Source organism: Lynx canadensis, chromosome F1 (genome assembly GCF_007474595.2).
Source record: "Lynx canadensis isolate LIC74 chromosome F1, mLynCan4.pri.v2, whole genome shotgun sequence".
Lineage (NCBI taxonomy): Eukaryota > Metazoa > Chordata > Mammalia > Carnivora > Felidae > Lynx > Lynx canadensis.
Window position 1 is genome coordinate 34,576,453 of NC_044319.2, and position 19,034 is coordinate 34,595,486.

The 19,034-nt window shown below is 52.4% G+C and overlaps 1 protein-coding gene across 1 annotated transcript in view; it reads left to right on the forward strand.

The window, feature by feature from the left end:
* Positions 1–19,034, forward strand: part of PLXNA2 (plexin A2) — a 212,875-nt gene that overhangs the window by 151,385 nt on the left and 42,456 nt on the right. The window contains exons 10-12 of the mRNA XM_030302600.1: positions 963–1,163; positions 2,906–3,002; positions 6,319–6,509. Of these exons, the coding sequence (XP_030158460.1) occupies positions 963–1,163; positions 2,906–3,002; positions 6,319–6,509 (489 nt within the window). The remainder of the gene's footprint in view (positions 1–962; positions 1,164–2,905; positions 3,003–6,318; positions 6,510–19,034) is intronic.

A 19,034-nucleotide genomic window follows, 5' to 3' on the forward strand; every position in this document is an offset into this window, starting at 1 on the left:
CACCCTTGGCAGGAGAGCTCCATCAACCCCCACGTGTTCCCAAACGCTCCCTCTGAGAAGCACCGTAGAGGGGAAGGGAGTGGGGAACCAGGTGCTTCTTCAAGAATTTCCCTGGTTGGTCCCTGGAGACAGGAAGTGATTGCATGTGGAGGTTACTGGGCCCTCACCGTCCTCCCTGCCAGAGACTGCTGGGCTCTGTCTTCCTCAAGAGGGAGAGAGTGGGCAAGGGGTCCGAACTGCGGGAAGGTGACAGTGTGACCTTCAGGCGAGAAGCAACACCTAGCCGTAAAGCTCAGGAAAATCGATCCCGCTTTCCCACTTGTGTGGTCTCTCGTGGTCCTTCCCACAGCCCCTCCCCACCAAGACTTTCTTTTTTCGGTTTTGTTTTCTGAAGCAACATGGCTTTCACGCAGGGCCTGGTAATGAAATGAGATAAAAAGCCAGAGCAAGTGTTTAGAGCATTGCCGGGAGGGCTGGTCCCCCTCCTGGAAAGGCCGACTCAGTCGGAGCCGAGAAGCTGAGGCTGCCGATAACAGAATGCCTCGGGCCGGACAATGCATGAGGGACAGGAGCCCGGGAAAGGATGAAACCGGGAGGCGGGGGTTCCAGGTTGGGGACAGGGACACACAGGGGCCTCTTTTATCCTCTGTGGCAGGAGATAAAATCCACAGCCTGCCACACCGGCGCTTGGAAATTAATTCCTAAATTGTAACATGCACACCAGATCCGGGACAACTTGTGGGCTGCGGAATGACAATATCAAAGCCCCAGGAGCTAAGAGATAGATTTTATTTTCCCTGCTGACTCCTCATACCCTTGAGATGAGGTACAGCCGTCTCGCGGGCAGCCCACCCGGCCACGAGAGGGTCTGGTTGGGCATCCGGGTCCCGTCCCCTGCCCCGGCTCAGGTGAGTAGAAAGGTGTCAGCCAGGACAGACGGGACCTCTCTGCTTGCTCCCCAGGACTGTCCCCAGCTGGTGCCCACGGAGGAAATCCTGATACCAGTCGGGGAGGTAAAGCCAATCACACTTAAGGCTCGAAACCTGCCCCAGCCACAGTCGGGCCAGCGAGGCTATGAATGTGTCCTCAACATCCAGGGGGCGGTCCACCGGGTCCCCGCCCTGCGCTTCAACAGCTCCAGCGTCCAGTGCCAGAACAGTTCGGTAAGAGGACTCGTGCTCGGGCCCCGCCTGGAGCAGGCCTTTCTCTCACACCCATGCCGAGGCCTGACCCTACCCGCCTTTCCCAGAAACCTTCCGGGTCCACAGACTGGCCCCAGGAACAGAGGAGTGTGCAACCATCTAGCGCCCCTCAACCAGAGCAGGGCAGTGTCATGGTGGCAGAGGAGGCGGGGTTCTGTGCGGGCCCTAATGGCGGAAGTTGAGAGCTTTGTGTCCTTTCTGAGTTTAAGGAGACCTCTGGGCCTTCGGTGAACTTTCAGCCAAAGCCGGTGGACTCCACTGCAAACCCCCTTCCCCACTTAGGAATAAGCCAGAGGAAGCTGGGCCAGGAGCTCAGCAGAAATAGAATGGCGCGAGGGGAGGGGGGGGAGGGGAGGAGAGAGCGGTGAACTTCAGAGCAGCAAGGGTTAAACCAATCCTGCATGCCAGACAGATAGCACGAGGTGTTTAATTATAATACTAGCCCAGAGAAGATCTTTTTATCTGCCAACTCCTGTCTCTGACTATGGGGGGTCAGCTGGAGATGGGGGGGGGCGATGTGACAAAGGTGTTGAGGGAAGCTAATTCGCCTGGGAGAGATAAAGAGAATCTGGGCTTCTTATCAGGCGGCTGTCAGATTCCCAGGTCACAGGCGCTTGATAGAATTTGTAATCGGTGGAAGGCCGCCAAGTGCAAGGGGAAGGTGGGATGAGAAAAAAAAAATGCAACAGGACAAAGGGAGGAAGGTGGCAGGAAGGGCCGGGGTCAAGAGGGCGGACAGTAACATGACATGCCCCGAGTGGCCAGGGCTGGGCAGGTCTCTGAAGGGGACTCCCAGAGGTCTTTTTCACCGAGAGGCAGGGGCTGGGCCACCAGAGGGCCGATTTCTGAAGCGTGTGAAGGGCTTACAAGTCCCCTGTGGGACCAGCATGGGAGACAGAGCGGACTCCTGGCTACAGCTTGAGCCTTTAATGGTCGGGCTGATCAGATCTGTGACCAGAAGCTCTGAGCACCTTCCCTGGTGGGCTGTTGGCCGAAATAAAGCTCAAGTGCAGCCAGGAGACCCTGCGGTGCCCAGCCCCCCTCCACCGCTGCACCCCTGTCTGTTGTGCGCATGCTGTCCTCAGGACTCTGGTGGGGTTCGCAGAGCAGTACGTGAACTTGCTGCAGAGACCGGACTTGTATGTGAAGAGGCAGACAAGCTCTTGGGAAGACAGAGACAGGGACTGGCAATGCCAGGGGACAGAGAGGGTGGGGAAGGGCCGGCAGGGATGTCAGAGCAAGCACCTGGGGAAGGCGAGTGTGGGCTGGACCGGAAGAATACAGGCAAGTTGAAGGGTGGAGGCTGTAGGGAGAGAGAGGCATTCTTCACAAGATGTGAACTGAAAAGAGCCAGAGAGGTGCCGGGGCAGGTGTGTTTGGAGACAGGCATCAAAGATTTCTGCAGGAGGGCGGTGGAAGAGAAGTAAGCTTGGATTTGGATTACAGGGGGCACCAAACACCAAACTAAGGGGTTTGGGCTGGATCCTGTTGGCATTAGTGACTGGGAGTCGGGGAGGGCGCCATAGGGATAATTCGAGCGGCAGAAGGGGTTCCCCTGATTCTCCCTTTGCTCCTTCCTCAGCCCAGAGGGAGCCAGAATCCCTGGTTTCTTTCCTGCCGTAGTCCTGGTCCCCCGAGATGCCAGCAACCCCGTGTGATAGGGAACCTCACAAGCCATGTGCCCTCTGCCCCTCTCCCCGCAGTACCAGTACGACGGGATGGACATCAGCAACCTGGCTGTGGACTTCGCCGTCGTGTGGAATGGCAATTTCATCATCGACAACCCGCAGGACCTGAAAGGTGAGCGGCTACTTCCGGGCAGAGTTTTTTGATCTTTTCGTGACCCCGGGAAAGACCGGGGCTGGAGGGATCAGAGCCAGCCAGCCGCGGTGCCATGAATAATACACTCCCTCTGTCAGCGGAACTCTTCAGAGGATCCTAAAGCAACATTTGGAGCCATCAAAGGAGTCCTGTTGGGAACCCTGTTTTATTACAACCAGAGCATCCGCCAGGCAGCTGCCGGCTCATCGCATTTTTCTCTTCGGCTCCCAGAGACTTTGAAGTGTCTGTAGAACCTGACCTAGGAGAGCAGCAAGCAGGAATGTCCTGCCAGTTTCCAGAGAAATAGAGATTCTGTTTCCAGTTCGGGTCTGGTTCCCCTGTCCTTGGTCCTTCGCTGCACAAAGGTTTCTAAGGCTGCTCCCCTGGTCCTGAGGTGGGTAGGGGGGACAGTGCCAGGAAGCTCAGGGCGGAGCTGGGCTGACCTGAGAAGGACACTCCATGAGGACCACCCTTATTTATGGCCCTATAAACTCATGGGCAGCTCCTCCCGTGTGCCAGGTAGCCAGCCGTACCCGCCACACGGCAAATATCAACATGCCACCCTGCTCTCAAGAGTGACAAAGGCGACTCCAATATCGTGAGCGCTTGCGGTGGGGAGGCATCCACTACGCGATTTGGGGGGATTATTTCCCTTAATCGTAACAGCCCTGAGATGTTTGTACTAGTATGAATCTCATTTTACAGATAAGGAAACTTGAGACCCCAAGAGGCTAAGAAATGGACCAAAGTGCTCGCCTTGGCAGCACATATACTGAAATCGGACATATGTGCAGAGTAGCAAGGCCCCTGAGCAGGATGATGGGAAAAGTCACGAAGCATTCCAGACTGTTAAGACAAATAAGTGAAATCTTAAAAAAAAAAAAAAAAAAAAAAAAAAAAGTCGAATTCACGCAGAGGGTAGGGAAGGGGTTGCCGGGGGCGGGGAGGAAATAAAGAGGTTGGTAAAAGGGTGCAGACTTTCAGCTCTAAGGTGATCAAAGTCTGAGGAACCTAGTGGAAACCACGGTGTCTGTAGTTGAGAGCAATGCTTTGTATAATTGCAATTTGCTAAGAGAGTAAAACCTAAATACATATTTGTAATTGCTCTCTCTCTATGTATGTGTAGGGTGATGGGTATGCTAATTAGCTAGGTGGGAGGATCCCTTTCACTATGTATATGTGTTTCCAATCATTACGGTATGGTATCATAACTTTAAATATCTTACGATTTCTCTTTGTCAGTTATACCTCGGTAAAACGGAAAAAGGAAAGAAAAAAAAAATAGGCTGAATCAGAAAGTTAGAGCCAGGATCCAAAGCGAGGCTGTCCAATCTCAGAGTGCCCGTGCTTGACCAGACAGACCACTGTCCTTCCAGTGGTTCAGACCACCGTAGGGCATGAAGCCTTCTCCCCCCGAGACCCCTCTCCCTTACCGTGAGCCACGTCTCACTACACTTCAAGTAGCTAGGGCTGCCCCAGCTTCTCCGTCAGCCTGACAGTCGCCCGTGGGTGCAGAGAGGGGACCAGGGCCACCAGAGGCCCCCACCCACAGGCTGTCATGGAAATCGATACCACTTTGGCTGGGAGAAAGAAATGGAACCAGGGAGATTTCTGTTCTACTTCTCAATACCCAGGCCAAATTTCCTCACTGCTGAGAGATAGACATTCTCCCTGCTGAGGATCCGGGCTTAGTTCCCAGAGGTTGGCTTTGCATCTGGAGCTTAGAAGAAAACAGCCACATCCAAGCTCTCTCATCAGAACCCCCCCCCCCCCCCCGGTGGCACTCAACAACTTGGGAGTGTGCGGGCACTGCCATCTCCACGTTCATCCCTCCTAGAGCCCAGTGTTTCTGGAAGCTGTGCACCGTGTTGGGTGGAGAAGGCCATGGTGTATACAGACTTGGGTTCTAGAATCCAAGAAAGTGGGATTCAAACTCCTGGCGTTTTCACTTACTGAGGGATGAACTCAGACTATTTACTGTCCCTGCCTTGATCCCAATTTCCTCATCTGGGAAAGGCAGGAAGGGATGCCCTCCTTCTGGGGTCATCATGAAGACCAAATGAGATGTTAGATGTGGACCATTTGTGCACGTTAATAAATGCTCACCACGTCGTGGTTCACTTGAAGAGTCCCGTTCCCCGCACTTTACCATAAGAAGCCGCGGGCATGAGGATGTTTGAATGTATTCCCCACAGCTGGGATCGCAGAGGGAGATGAGGACTAGAGGAGTAAAAAATGCCCCTCCCCTGGGGCCTGAACCTGACCTCCAACACAGGCACTCAAGCCCCAGTCCTGAAAGCTTATGTCTGCTTGACCAGGAGCGTTGAAAATGAGTCTCTGAGCATTCTACTCAAGATTCTGAATTCAAAACATCAGCAGGCAACAGCTGAGCCCCAGGCTCCCAAAACACATTTCTGCTGACTGGCCGGTCCAGGGCTTCTAAATCAGTAAGAGACAAAAGCAAAGGCAGAAGGTCTGCAGATTCCCAAAGTGACCTGTTATGCAGCCAGGTTGTCCTCTCTGGGGACCAGGAACAGGACTGGGTGGACTTTCTCTCCTCGTCAGTTCTGCCTGTACTTTGCAGGGCCCCCCGTCTTCCTTGAAGCCGGGCTGACCTCTCTCCCAGACCAGCCAGGTCCCAGTGTATGGGCGGGATGCCTCTCTCTTCTCAGGCTCTACAGTCCAGCTGCCCACAGAGTTGGAATATCAGAACCCCAGCTTGGGGCACTAATCTTAGGAAGCTTCGAGAGTCGTGATATGCCTCTTGGAGCTTCGTTTGTATCTGAAATGGGGAAATGAGTCCTTACCTGTTGTGATGAGGGCCACACGTGAGTAAGAAAGACAGTGCATGAGAATGTAGTGTGACTTTCACAGAAGAGAGAATAAGTGTGTGTGCCACATGAGGTATGTTAAGGCGCTGTGCCAAGCACTTAATACACAGCACCGCAGTCAAACCTCACAAAAAAGCAACGATCACCGCCCCCCCCTCCCCATCACACATTAAGTGGACAAGGTTCAAGGCGTTTACGTTGTGTCACGGAATGTGGTGACGCCACGATCAAAGCCCTGACACAATTCGGTCCGGAGCCAGAACTCTTAAATAACATTTTCTATAGTCCCTTTCAGCCACTATGAGGCTCAGTTTAGTATTAATCCGCCATCAGTGATTCTTGCGATGATAATAGTGATCGTTGGTGTTATCTGTGCTGGCGGGCGGTTTCTGTCTTGCCTCCAAGAAGAGGCCCGGCTGTGAGAGCACTCCCGAATCCCATCGTGTCACCCCCTGTCTTGACAGTGCACCTCTACAAGTGTGCGGCCCAGCGGGAGAGCTGCGGCCTCTGCCTGAAGGCCGACCGGAAGTTCGAGTGCGGCTGGTGCAGCGGCGAGCGCAGGTGCACCCTCCAGCCCCACTGCGCCAGCCTCTCCAGCCCCTGGCTCGACTGGTCCAGCCACAACGTCAAGTGCTCCAACCCCCAAATCACCGAGGTGAGTCCAGCAAGTTCCCAGAGCGAGGAGGGATGGCCAGGCGCCGGCCCGGGGTGGGGGTGGGGGCGGGGGGTAGCGGGAGAGGAGTTCAAATGGAAGAATTGTAAGTGTAGAGTACTTAATGTGGGGTGTGGGAAGCCTCTCTTGAGCGCCACGATGGCCCGTGTCCAGGCCCAAATGACAAGCCTCTGGATGTGTGTCCTCGGGCCAGTGCCTGAATGTGCGTGCACGTCGTGTGCACGTGCACACAAGGGAGGCAGAGCCAGCCCAGCCCCCACTGCCAGGCGGGCAGAGCCAGGTGGGGACGGGAAATTGGCTGCCTGACGGGTGCACGTTTTAGAGAGCAGGCTTAGCTCTTCTCAGCAGAAATGCGATTTGGGGAGCTGCAGTTAGCTCAGAGTTGCAAAGTTGAACACGGAAAAAGAAAGTCAAGGCAGGCGCTACATTGGCCACGGTGCCGTTTCCCAGGATTTACTCCCTGTCCCAATTTGTTTGTGCATTTTAATGGAAGGAAATAGGTAATTAATTATCCTGGGGGAAAAAAAAATGATGCTTCCTGAATAGCAAATTGCGAAGGAAGATGAATAGATGATGCGGATGAAAATGCAGCTGCTCGGGGTTTGAATGGCCTGGGAGAGGAACAGTTGTATTTAACTTTGGGTGCATTACGCGTTCATCACTCTCCGCGGCTCCCTATTCACCGACTGTCACTTGTGGTTTGAAACTTATTGCACATTCCTTATGGTGATGAGGAGTGAAGAAGGCCTGGGCAGGTAGCACTGTGGTCTGCTCATTTAAGAAAGCAGCGACAGGCTGCTCCTTTCCTGCCTCTTCCCTGAGTGGGATTCGCTGCCCTTTTTCCTGGCTCGTTTTCCTTATTAGCCGCAGAAAGCACCTTGGGTCCTCGCCTATGTCACGGGGTATTGAGCAGTTCCTGGCTCATCCCTGCGACCATGTTGAAACTCCAGATCAGTAGAAGGACACCCCTCAAGGTCAAATGAGTGTTGCTAACCTACAGATGGTTGAAGATGGAGTAAGTGTTTCTTTAGGGTGCTAGGCGCTGTCTCGTTTAATCCCGTGACTACCATGGGAGGCATATAGTCTCACCTCCATTTTACAGATGAAGAGAATGAGGCTCAGAGGAGTAGAGTGGTTGCCCCAGATAAGTTGCAGAGCCAGTATCTAAGTCCAGATTTATTTCCTTATAGAGCCATTTGTAAAGTCTCTGATTTGCCCAAGTGATGTGGAACAGGAAGCAAGGTGTCCTCTTCCTTGAGAGCCAACCTTCCTTCCTAGCTGATGTAGACCAGGCAGATGCTATCCACCCACGTGGCGGCGTGCCCCAGGGAAAGCACAGCACTGTGTCTGGCACCACCTAGGTTCTCAGTCATCCTGGTGGGAAGATGCTATGACGGTGTAGACGCTGTCGTCGAGCATCGGGCTTCCTCAGTTTTGTTTCTGTCTTGGGCGCGACCGTGATAGTGCCCACTGACTCCATCCCGTGTCCTTACCTCGCTGGGCAAGGGCTTACAGGAACTTCTGGTTGGTGGTGCCCCAGCCTCTGCCCTCAGACAGCCGGCTCCTTGAGCTGCTCAGGGCTCCTTGCCTTCTCCCTGATTCTAGTGATTTCCAGCAACTGCTGGCCTGAGAACATGTTCCGCCCTGTAAATCTTGCAGCTGCCGTTGTCCGTCTCTGCGTCTCTGCGTCTCTGCACCTGTGGTACAGGGGAGCTTAAATTAGGCAGGGACTCGCTTCCATCAGCACCTGTCACCTCCGCCAACCCTGGCTGCTGCCGTCCCATCTACTCCCCGACTGGCAGGGGCCCCTTCCCAGCCCTGAGGCAGGCTTCTCCCTGGGAAATCTCTGCCTCGGTGCTGCCCCTGCTCACTGACCGGGGACTGACGGGCTGCTCCCTTCACAGAGGACACCCAAGCTACATGATGCTAATTAACCCCCTGAGGTAATTAGGCTGTAATTGATTTTCCCAGTGAACGTAACAGCAGGAGTTGGAGGCCCCAAGCAGTGGGGTCTCCTGTTGGCGTTTTTTTCAAACAGAGGCTATAGAGAAATGAAAGATACTCTTTGGGGAAAAGGAGAGACAAATCCATGCTGTGTCTCAAGCCACGCAGGGGGACATCATTCTGGACGGGACATGTAGCAGGGAGGATCCAGGCCTGGAATACCGTATTCACTATCATCAGGAATATTTTCTTTCATTTTGTGTCTCCTTCCCTCAGCCTACCCTCCTTCCCCTGTAAAAGTCATCTTCAATTTTTTCTTAACTTTTCAGTTTTGAAATAATTTTAGACTTATAAAAAGGTACAAAAATAGTCCAAAGAACTTTCATATACCCTTCACCCAGATTCTCCAAAATTAACATCTTACATAACCGCAGTGCAATTATCCAAATCAGGAAATTAACATTCATACAATAATGCCATGTAATATACATGCCTGATTTACATTTTGCCAGTTGCCCCACTGATTGTCCAGGATCCAATCCAGGGTCACATGTGACATTCTGTTATCATGTTTCCTGAGTGCTCTAATTCTCAGTCTTTCTTTGTCTTTCATGACCTTGATACTGTTGAAGAGTACGGGACAGTTGTTTTGTAGAATATCCCTTAATTTGGGTATGGTTAATATCTCCTTATGATTTAATTTAGGGTATATATTGTTGGCAAGGAGTACTAAAAAAAAAAAATGTGGAATACATGTCAAAAGGGCACAGGAACCAACTTGATTTGGCCCCAGGGGCCAAATCTGGGCCCGTCTGTGCAAGAAAATACATAATGATACTAGTTGACTTTAGCGATAGAATAAGATCAGAATCTATGGTCCTTATTGATATAAATAAACAATTAACGGGGGAGAAAGGAAACTCTTCTTCATATTAGAAGTCTAACTGAAACATGTAAAAGGACTTAGGGAAATAGAAAATCATCAGTTGGCAAAATTCACAGTAATAATTATTTCAGGAAAAAAGGCCAATGAATTGGTGAATGAAAGTAGGGTGAAAAATAGGATGTCGGCCGTCTTGAGCCATCGCCTCCCAAGGTATGTACTAATTACAACAAGAAAAAATAGTAACTTTACAGAGAAGAAAGCTGGTAGACACTACCTATATGAGGTGATCAAAGATAATGTCACCCGTAATGGGAAAGAAGCAGCCTCATGTGTGTCTGTGGCATCTCTTACCAAAAAGGTATCCTTTGCTAAAAAGTAACTTTGAAGAACAATCAGCTCCTTTTCCTTACCGTAGCTTCCTGGGCTACTTCCTTGACATTGGCACAGATCTTTTAATCTTTTAATCTCTTAATAATCCGTATTCTGTGAGACCCAGGCCCTTCTATATGTTCCTCCCCCCTTGTCTCTGGCCGTTGCCTTGCAAATGCGTGTCCTTGCAAATGTGTGCCTGCAAACGTGCAGGCCCACGTGCAAGAGCCATTTACGACGAAGATCCTTCTGGAGGGGTGGAAAGGGGAAGGATTCTAGGACGGCCTTGTGGTGTCTGTTGGAGACAGCAGAATTCCCAATGCTGGAAACCAGTGGGGACCCGAACGGGCACTGCCCTGTTCAGGGGCCTGGAAATCAATGAGATGACCTCAAGTGAGTCCTGCTTTAGGAAAAGGAGTGGGCTCCAGCTGAGTTGAGCGGACCAGACTGCTGTGTTCCTCCTTAACCCTTTCTTACCCAACTGTGTCCATGGCAACCAAGCCCACCCCGAGAGACCCGTCTCCTGTGACAGCTTCATGTAGGACAAGTCTTACAGCCTCCCGAATTTCCCAGTTTACATAAACTTCAGGTTAGAGACCCCCTCAGGACCCAGCGTCTGCTCCTTCCCAGTCAGCCCGTGGTGTGATAATGATGCTGTCCCCCGTGGGAGGCATCCCAAGCTGCTCTCGTCCTCACCGTCATCCTGGCGTCTGTGCACATGTCACCTGTTCAACCCCAGGAACAGGAGACGCGCAGAGGTTCGGGAAAGCCCGCGACATGCCTGGCCCACCACGTTGCTGCGCCTCCAGACCTGCCAGGACCCCAAAGGGGAGGACATCGCAAGCCACCCCCTAGAAAGGAAGGCTCAGAAGAAGCATTTTCGGAGAAGCTGCGAAGGGGAGAATTGGGCAGAAAGGGGAAAGAGACCGAGTATGTAATTGGGAAGAAAAATTTAGGAAGGTTCAAGGGGATCTAGAGCTCAGGTGACAGAGGTCTCCACTCCAAGTGGGTACGTTGGTCGGCGAGGGCCGCGGGGACAGAGCACCCCCAACTGGGTGGCTTCAACAGCAGAAACGAATTGTGTCACAGTTCTGGAGGCTGGAGTCCTGGGTCCGGGTGCTGGAGGTGGGCTCCCTCTCAGGGCCGTGAGGAAAATCTGCTCCGTGCCCCCTCCTCTAGCTTCTGGAGGCTTGTGGTGTTCTTGGCCTGTAGACACATCGTCTACATCTCTGCTTGCATCTTCTCATGACATTCCTTCTTGGTGTCTGTCTCTATTTTTTTTTTTTTTATTTGTTTAAATAAGGATTTCAGCCATATTGGATTAGGGCCCACACTAGTGACCTCATTTGAACCCGATTGCCTCTGGAAAGTACCTGTCTCCAAATACGTCACTTCCTGAGGTAACAGGAATTAGGGTTTTCACTTGAATTTGAGGAGGATAAAATTCAACACCTAACAGAGCATTGCAGTAAATAAATCCTCATGTGATGAGCGACTACTGAATACCATGTGCTGTGCTGGCCTTGGAAGTTTAGCGCATGGATAGGCGAGGTCTGGGAGGGGAGGCAGGGGCTGCAGCCTCTCGCTGCAAAGCCCCAGCCTATCCCTCAACATGAGCCACCTGGAAGAAGCTGGCATCTGCTTGTCCTGCAGGCCACTCTGCTTCCTCCAAAGGGCCTAAGACAGAAAGTTCTAATCTACACCCTTTGCTTTTGTCTCCCGTTTCGAAAGAGGGTAGCACCGGGGATCAAGGTCTTGACACCTAATGAGGACACTTACCTCAGGCCAGGGACCAGAACAGATGATCCATATCCTACTTCTGGGAGTATTAATAATAACAGCCAGGCTCGACCGTGCCCCAGGACCTTTGCGTAGCAACTCATCCTAACGATCCTTCAAGATACCTATAATTATCTTCATTTAAGAGTTGAGGAAACCGTGCTTAGGGAAGTAAATAATTTGCCCAAAGTCACCCATTTGGTTAGTGGCAGAGCAAACTCAAAACCAGGACCTTCCGACTCCAGAATGCAGACTTTCCCCACCACACACACCGCCTGTCTTGGTCAGAGGGATAAAGGGATCTTCCCTGGCTATACACTTTTCCACCTCACTCCACCCCAAGTGTACCAAAAATATCTTGGAATTCTCTTGGAACGCCTCAGGAGATGCTAGAAAAACTAGGAGCACTGGCTACCCTTTGTGTTGAGCCTTAAAATAACCTGTCTTCCTACACATAATTAGGTCTACACTTGATCCTATGAGTGGTGAGGGGGCAGGAAGTGCATTTTGGGGTGTGTTTAAACTTAGGGTGACTTCTTCTTACCTGTACGGGATGGATGTGACTTTAATTGTGTATGTTTATGAGAGTTATCAGACTTGATTTCATTGGTTTCTGATGGTGCCTGTCAGCGGGATGGTGGCTGAGATGAAAGTAGGATATTACCGAGCCTGGTGGTTCTTTCTTTCCAAGCATCTCAGCTGGATGAGAGCCCAGAGGATGGAGGCCAGGTGGCTCGCACCTGCGGGTGACAGTAGAGATCACGGTGAAGAATAAACAAAGCTGGCTTGAAACGCCAGGGACCCATCTCCAGTGTTGGGGTCCTCAGGGATTGACCAGGAACCCGTCACCGTCTGGGTACCGGAGAATATCCCTGTGTGTGTCTGAAGTCACCTGCCGCGTCGCCCCGTAAGGGCACACTGGTGCCAGGCTGTAGGGATGCTGCTTTTGCAGTCATCTCTCCACTGACCACATCGTAGATTTTACTTTGTGAATTTTTCCGTGTCACTGGCGTACCCAGTCCCCTCACTGGCTCACGCTCAGGGAGGACAAATTCTCTTTACCACTGTCTTAGGTGTGTGTACCTGGGAAAGAAAAGCGAATGTAGAAAACCATGTACATCCTCTCTAAAACCAAGCCTAAGTAATAGTCGAGACAATATTTGTCTGAGATGATCCATTGTTCTTGCATTCCTTCTGTTCTCCATTTGCCCAAATAATTTAAAGTAGATTTCCGACCCCCACCCTGGACTCTTCTGTTGTGAATGCATTTGTGAAGTTGTTCAGGGAGTTGGACATTTACAAGCATTTATCTGTAAGGCTGCACCAAATCTCTGCAGGAAAGGCCAAAAGCCACCTGCCCAGGGCCAGGAAGACTCGCTGCAAAGTTCCTAACAAATAAATAAATACGTCAGCCAGCTTTCCTGAGAAACGAGTCAGCGCTCTGATCTCCCCGTTCATTTATTTGCAGGCCTCATTAATATAACATCACTGCAACAAACAGCTAACGGGGGACGGTGTCAGGATGAATAATGGAGTTACTCTGCTGAGATAACAATTAGGTTTTGAATGTACTATCAGCTAAGACAGAGCCAGCAAGGATTCGCGCCGGGTAGGAGAGCTGGTGCCACCAAGGCCAGAGACTCAGAGCTATCAGCTGGGCTCTGGCCTACCGTGAAGAGTGTGCACACGCGTGCTTACGCACACACACTCACACACACCGAAGTTGGAAAAGGATGTGACGACTTGCCATCTTGAATCCAGCTTCCAGGTGTCTCTGGCCAAGAGCCAAGAGGCCATCAAAATCTGCAGGCACAAAGTTGGCCCCACTGCCCTCGAAAGTCAGGAAAACTCTAAGCAACAGGAAAGGAGTAAGTGGATTAGCCAGGAGAGGATTAGCTGTCTATATACCCCCGACGTGTCCTCACTGGCTTGTCCTGATTAGGGGGCCACTTGGGGCAGAACCCTCTTGATCCCCGTCTCAGACGTAGGAGCTTTTATTTTTTTTTTTAATTTTTTTTTTCAACGTTTATTTATTTTTGGGACAGAGAGAGACAGAGCATGAACGGGGGAGGGGCAGAGAGAGAGGGAGACACAGAATCGGAAACAGGCTCCAGGCTCTGAGCAGTCAGCCCAGAGCCCGACGCGGGGCTCGAACTCACAGACCGCGAGATCGTGACCTGGCTGAAGTCGGACGCTTAACCGACTGCGCCACCCAGGCGCCCCAGACGTAGGAGCTTTTAATACAAAGCAGGTCCGTCAGTTGTGGGTGGTCCCTCCTGGAGCAACTTCTCTGGGACACCCCCCCCCCACCCCCCGGGCTGCTCTGGGAGATTCTGATGTCACTCTCTCCCATGTCCTCTTAAGGACCCAGTCTAGGGTGCTGACAGCCTGCTGGAGACCTGCAAAGCGCTGGACTGGCCCAGGGGAGAGGCAGCTGACACCATGCTGGGCCACCTCTACAGCAACCAGCCACTTCTCTGGACTCCAGCTAGCCTGGCTTCTGCCCAGATTTCTTCATCATAAAATAGCAATAAGAAAAATAATAGCTAACTTTCACTGAACGCTTATCTGCCGCTCAGAACTGCACTTAGCACCTTACGTTATCTCGTGTAGACCTTACAACAACCTATAAGGTAGGAGCTTTAGCCCCATTTTACAGATGAGGAAACCAAGGCACTGTGAGGGGTGACAACTTTAGCAAAGTCACACTGCTACAAAGTTCTAGAACCAGCAGTTAACCCTCACCTACTTGGCTCTAGAGGCCCCACGTGTGACCCGTATACTCTTTTTCCTGGGCTCACTTAGGAAAACAGAACTCTCAGTCCACGGGGCTGGAGTGGGGAATGGGGCTGGCACCCAGCTCTGTATCCAGCCTGCTGCAGAGATGGAAAGAAAGCCAGTGGTCCCCATGCCTGGCATCACGTGGAGAGGCTGAACGTGAATGGGCCCGGGGCAAGGTGACGAAGGGGCAGGGCCCAAGGGGGCGTGTGCACATTCGCAGGGGCAGGGACAGAGAAGAGGGAGGGGGAAGCTCCCAGAAGCTCAGAGACAAGGCAGTGACCAGCAGAGCCAGGGGCAGAGCTTCTTGGAAAGCAGCAAGCTCTGGCCTGAGCCAAGGGGGAGGGGCTGGGGGACCGCAGCAGAGGGAAACCCACGAGCAGGCTAGGGCATGAGTGCCCACGGCTGATGACCCAGGGGTCTCTTCCCGGACAAGAGGATGGTCAACTCAGGCCGTGTCATGTAGAAGCCGAAAGCACAGGTTAACTGGACCCGGTGGGCTCTACCACTCACTGTGTAACCTTGAGCAAGTTACTCAACCTCTCTGGATACTAGACCCCATCTGTAAAAAGGAAATTGTAACAGGACCTCCCTCTCAGCTTGTTTGGAGCCCTAAGTGGGATAAAATATGTAAAGCCCTTGGCACCCGTCCTGGCTCATGATAAGCACTTAATAAATGAAGCGATGTAAGAATATGCGATGACAAAGGAAATGAAATAAAGGACGGCGGCCATCATTATCAGAATCTCCAATAACCAGGAGCCCACGTTCAGCTTCTGCCTTCGCTCCGCATGTCTATCAGGCAGGAGATCCGAGCCGAGGAAGACAGGTTCTCTCGGGTGGAATCCGGGCCTTGTGAGGCTCCCGCCAAGAAGGGGTCCTCCTGTCACCCCTCGAACCCCTAGCCCGCAGGAGCCCCCAGCTCCGCCCTCCGGAGTGGCCCCGGCAGCACTCCCCGGGCTGCCAAGCCCTGAGGCCTGGGGCACCTCGCTCTCCGCTCCCCGGCGCAGCCCCTCGGAGCTCCCCAGCTGTAATTAATCGGCTGCATCTGCCGTCGCCCTTGGGCGGCTTTGTGGCACAGTTCCCTCCGAACCTTCAATTAGTGGCTGTGAGAATCAGGGCAAGGGGAGCGTCGCGGCGGCTGCTTTCCAGGTCACGGCACCCACGGTGGAAAACAAACATGTCGCAGTCTGGCAGGAGCCCAGATTCGGCTGGGGTGCTCTGGAGCTCGGTGGGGCTCAGTCGAGCTGTGCGGCTGGCAGGTGGGGTCTGGGTGGGTGCGGAGGTGGCTCCCCAACAAGACGCGCCGGGAGGCTTTGAGAGGGCCCAGCGGGAGACTGGGAACCCCCCCTACGATGAGCACACGCCAGCCACATCCCACATCCCAGTGCCTGCTCATCCTGGCTTGCGATCAGCGGATAGGGTACTTGGCTTAGATGTGGATCAGTCACCTGTATACCCGGGCACGGTCGGGGACTGCTTCCGGGGCACCGTGTAAGGCTGCTGGACCGAGCCCTGTGCCCAAACACCTTTCCCACATTCTCCTTCTGAATGCTGCGCATAGACAAACTTCTCATTCTACAATGGGCTAAAAGGCCAGTACTCTTAAGGCAAGGTAATGACACAACTTAAGTTCCCATTAAGATGCAAATAAAGGTTTCTTTAGGGAGAAGACACTAGCAGGGTGAGAGGTACCTAAAATAGGGGAAGGGACCCCAGGGAGGGGGAACAGAAAAGACACCTGGGAAAGAGACCAAGGTTTCCCCTCCCTCTGGGAGTTGCCCAGGGCTGGCCTGGTTAATGGTGTATGTGCCAAGCGGAGGGAAGTCACCTGCGCAGGCCCTCCTTACTACACACCCGGCAGGCCTTTGCTCAAGCCACAAGCCTACTTTGGGTCGTTACACTCTCAGAGGATGCCTGGACGTCCAAGGGTCCAAAGGAAAGCAGCTGAAATGATCAAAGGGTTTAGAAAACAAGATCTTCCAACAAAGGGCTAACAGAATTACAGAAGCACAGGCCAGGGGTGACTTAATTGCTGTCTTCAGTATCTGAAAGATGTCTGATGAGGAGGCAGCTGTTCAGTCCTCCATTCAATGAGGAATCACACCAGAAATTGGCTTAAATTGAAGGAAGAGAGATTGCAGGAAGGACTTCTTGAGATTCCGTTACAATACTACATCACTCCCAAGCCGCACAGACACCTCCATTCTTCCAGCTGTCATTATAGAACACGGTTTGTTCTACAATCTGGTGGGACCAGCGTTTCCCAGTAACAGAGAACGGGGGATATTTACCGAAGGCTGCCATGTTGCAGGCCGTGTGCTAAGTGTCAGGTTGCTAAGCAAAAGTGAGACTGTCTCTGTCCCAAGATAGTTACTGTCTCATTGAGAAAAGAAGCAGCTTACAGCCCGACGGGGCCATTACCTTCTTGGGCGTGTTCACAAAGGGCCGAGGGAGTGTAGGAGAAGGTGCTACTGAATCTGCCCGAGGGGGTCCGAGGAAGCATCGCAGGGGCGCGTCCTTTAGCAGAGCCTTGCAGGAGAGGTAGGCATTTGTCAGTGGACTTGCTGGACCGGCAGGGGGAATGGAACATCGCCTTTAGACCCTATGGGCCTGGGGATCCTTAGCTGTCCCCGGGAGCATACGAGATACGTAAGAGAACTAGAGTTCTGGGGAGTAGGCGGGGAGGAGTGCACAGTGGGAGTTGGCACAGAACATAGGGGTGAGAGAACCCCCTTCACCCCCACCCAGCAAGAGCAACTTGCTTCTGGGCACATCTTTACCTCATCACCTACTTCTGAGGTCCACAGGCAAGAAGCCAGATTTCCGGTCCACGGTATAATATGGGTTGGAAAGCATGGGATTGAAGTGGTCCATATCGCAAGATCCCAGCTGATTTTACAGGTTCCCAGCTCCTCTCCCCATCTCTCCACACCCTCACTACCCACACTCACACACACTCGTACACATCCCAGACTGTCAAACCATTTGTTTGTGTGGGTGTCTCATTCAGAATTACTTTCCTGGAAGAATTCACTGAGTTCATTGTGAAATGCTGTGCCTACCCCAGAATGGCTGATTGCCAGGGGAAAAAGAAATGGCAAAGAGGGAGGGAAGAAAGAATGAAGACCATTCCAGACAGGGCCTGTGTCCTCCCCCAATTTATTCTGGGTGAAAGGGTGATGTCTGGCTCAGAGTCGGCTTCTGTGCAGGGCCCAGAGTCCACCAAAGCCAAGGTCCTGTCCTCAGCAGCATGGACAAGCTCAGGCTCTCTCCTGTCAGCCCACGGGCAGCTCTCTCTACCCCCATCACTCCAGCATCTAAGCTCCCAGGTCCCTTTGGCCTCCTTCCAGAGGAACAGAAAAGATTCCCATCATCTCTAAGCTCCCTACCAACACCACCAATCCCATGTTTTTGTGATCTGGGAAGGCACAGGTGCAGGGGGAACACCAGGGAGGAAATTGCAATTGTCAAGACCCGCCCTCTAAAACCACCGTCATATTAGGGATTTTCCAGATGTTGTCTTCCTTAACCTTCAGAACATCCCTGTGAGGTGGAGCATTGTTATCTGTTTTCTGATAAGGACATGGAGATTGAAGGTCACATAGCTCATGCCTGTCAGAGGGAAAATTCAAATTCTAGTCTGTCTTACTCTCTCCCTGCACAGACACTACCCAAGTCTCAGATGGGCTCTCTTCCCTGCCCCACAGTAGCCAGCAGCCCAAGAGCCATCTGAAACCAGAAGCCAAGACCTGTGGATCTGGTCACCATCCCAGCCCTGTCTTGATTCCCCTCTGTCAGTGGGGGGATCTATCTAACTCCCGCCCTGCCTTTTCACCCTCACCTCTGCTGGAGCCCCACTACTGCCTGATCTGGGAGGCCTTCCTTGTAGTTCTGCCAGCAGAGGACTCCACCAACCTGCCTCATTATAGACCCGTGTCATTCTCCCAAGAGAATCGAGCTCTGCAGATGCTACACTGACCATTCTGCAATCTAACGCTGCTTGGGAGAGAGAGCCTTTGTGGGCAATCTCCAGGGTAGACTTGGGACCCCGTTGCCTGGTCCAAAGTGGTACATATTTTTTTCATATAATTTATTGTCAAATTGGCTTCCGTACCACACCAGTGCTCATCCCCACAAGTGCCCTCCTCAAAGCCCATCCCCCGTTTTTCCCCTCTCCCCCACGCCCCTGAAGTGGTATCTTAAAAGATCCTGTTCACGTTCTCTCTGGAGAATACATCATTTTCCACCAAGCCTCCCCTCTGTAGCTTCTCCCCAATACTTGGTCCTGGGAAAAACGAGGAAAATAGGATGCCTGGGTTTTTACCACCCCAGACCACCACACGGACATCAAGGCCCTTGTACTCATTCTCAGAGTCTCCTCGAAGCCCTCAGGTCGTTAGGGCACGTTTGCTGCAGGATACCTTTCTCTGCGCCTTTATGCCCTGAGCCCAGACCTCCACCTTGACTCACTCTGATTTTAAGCTGGGGGAGAGCAAGTGAGGTGCAAAGGCACGGAGATTTCTGAAGTGCATTGCGTGGACAGGAACCGCTGGTATCTGGGTAGAATATGGGCATAGTATAAGAGAGCAGATGTGACTGAAGAATTAATGAAGATCAGAACCTGAAGGACAGGGGCACCTGGGTGGCTCAGTCAGTTAAGCATGTGACTCTGGCTAGGTCACGATCTTGTGGTTCATGAGTTCAGACTCTGTGCTCAGACAGCTCAGAACCTGGAGCCTGCTTCGGAT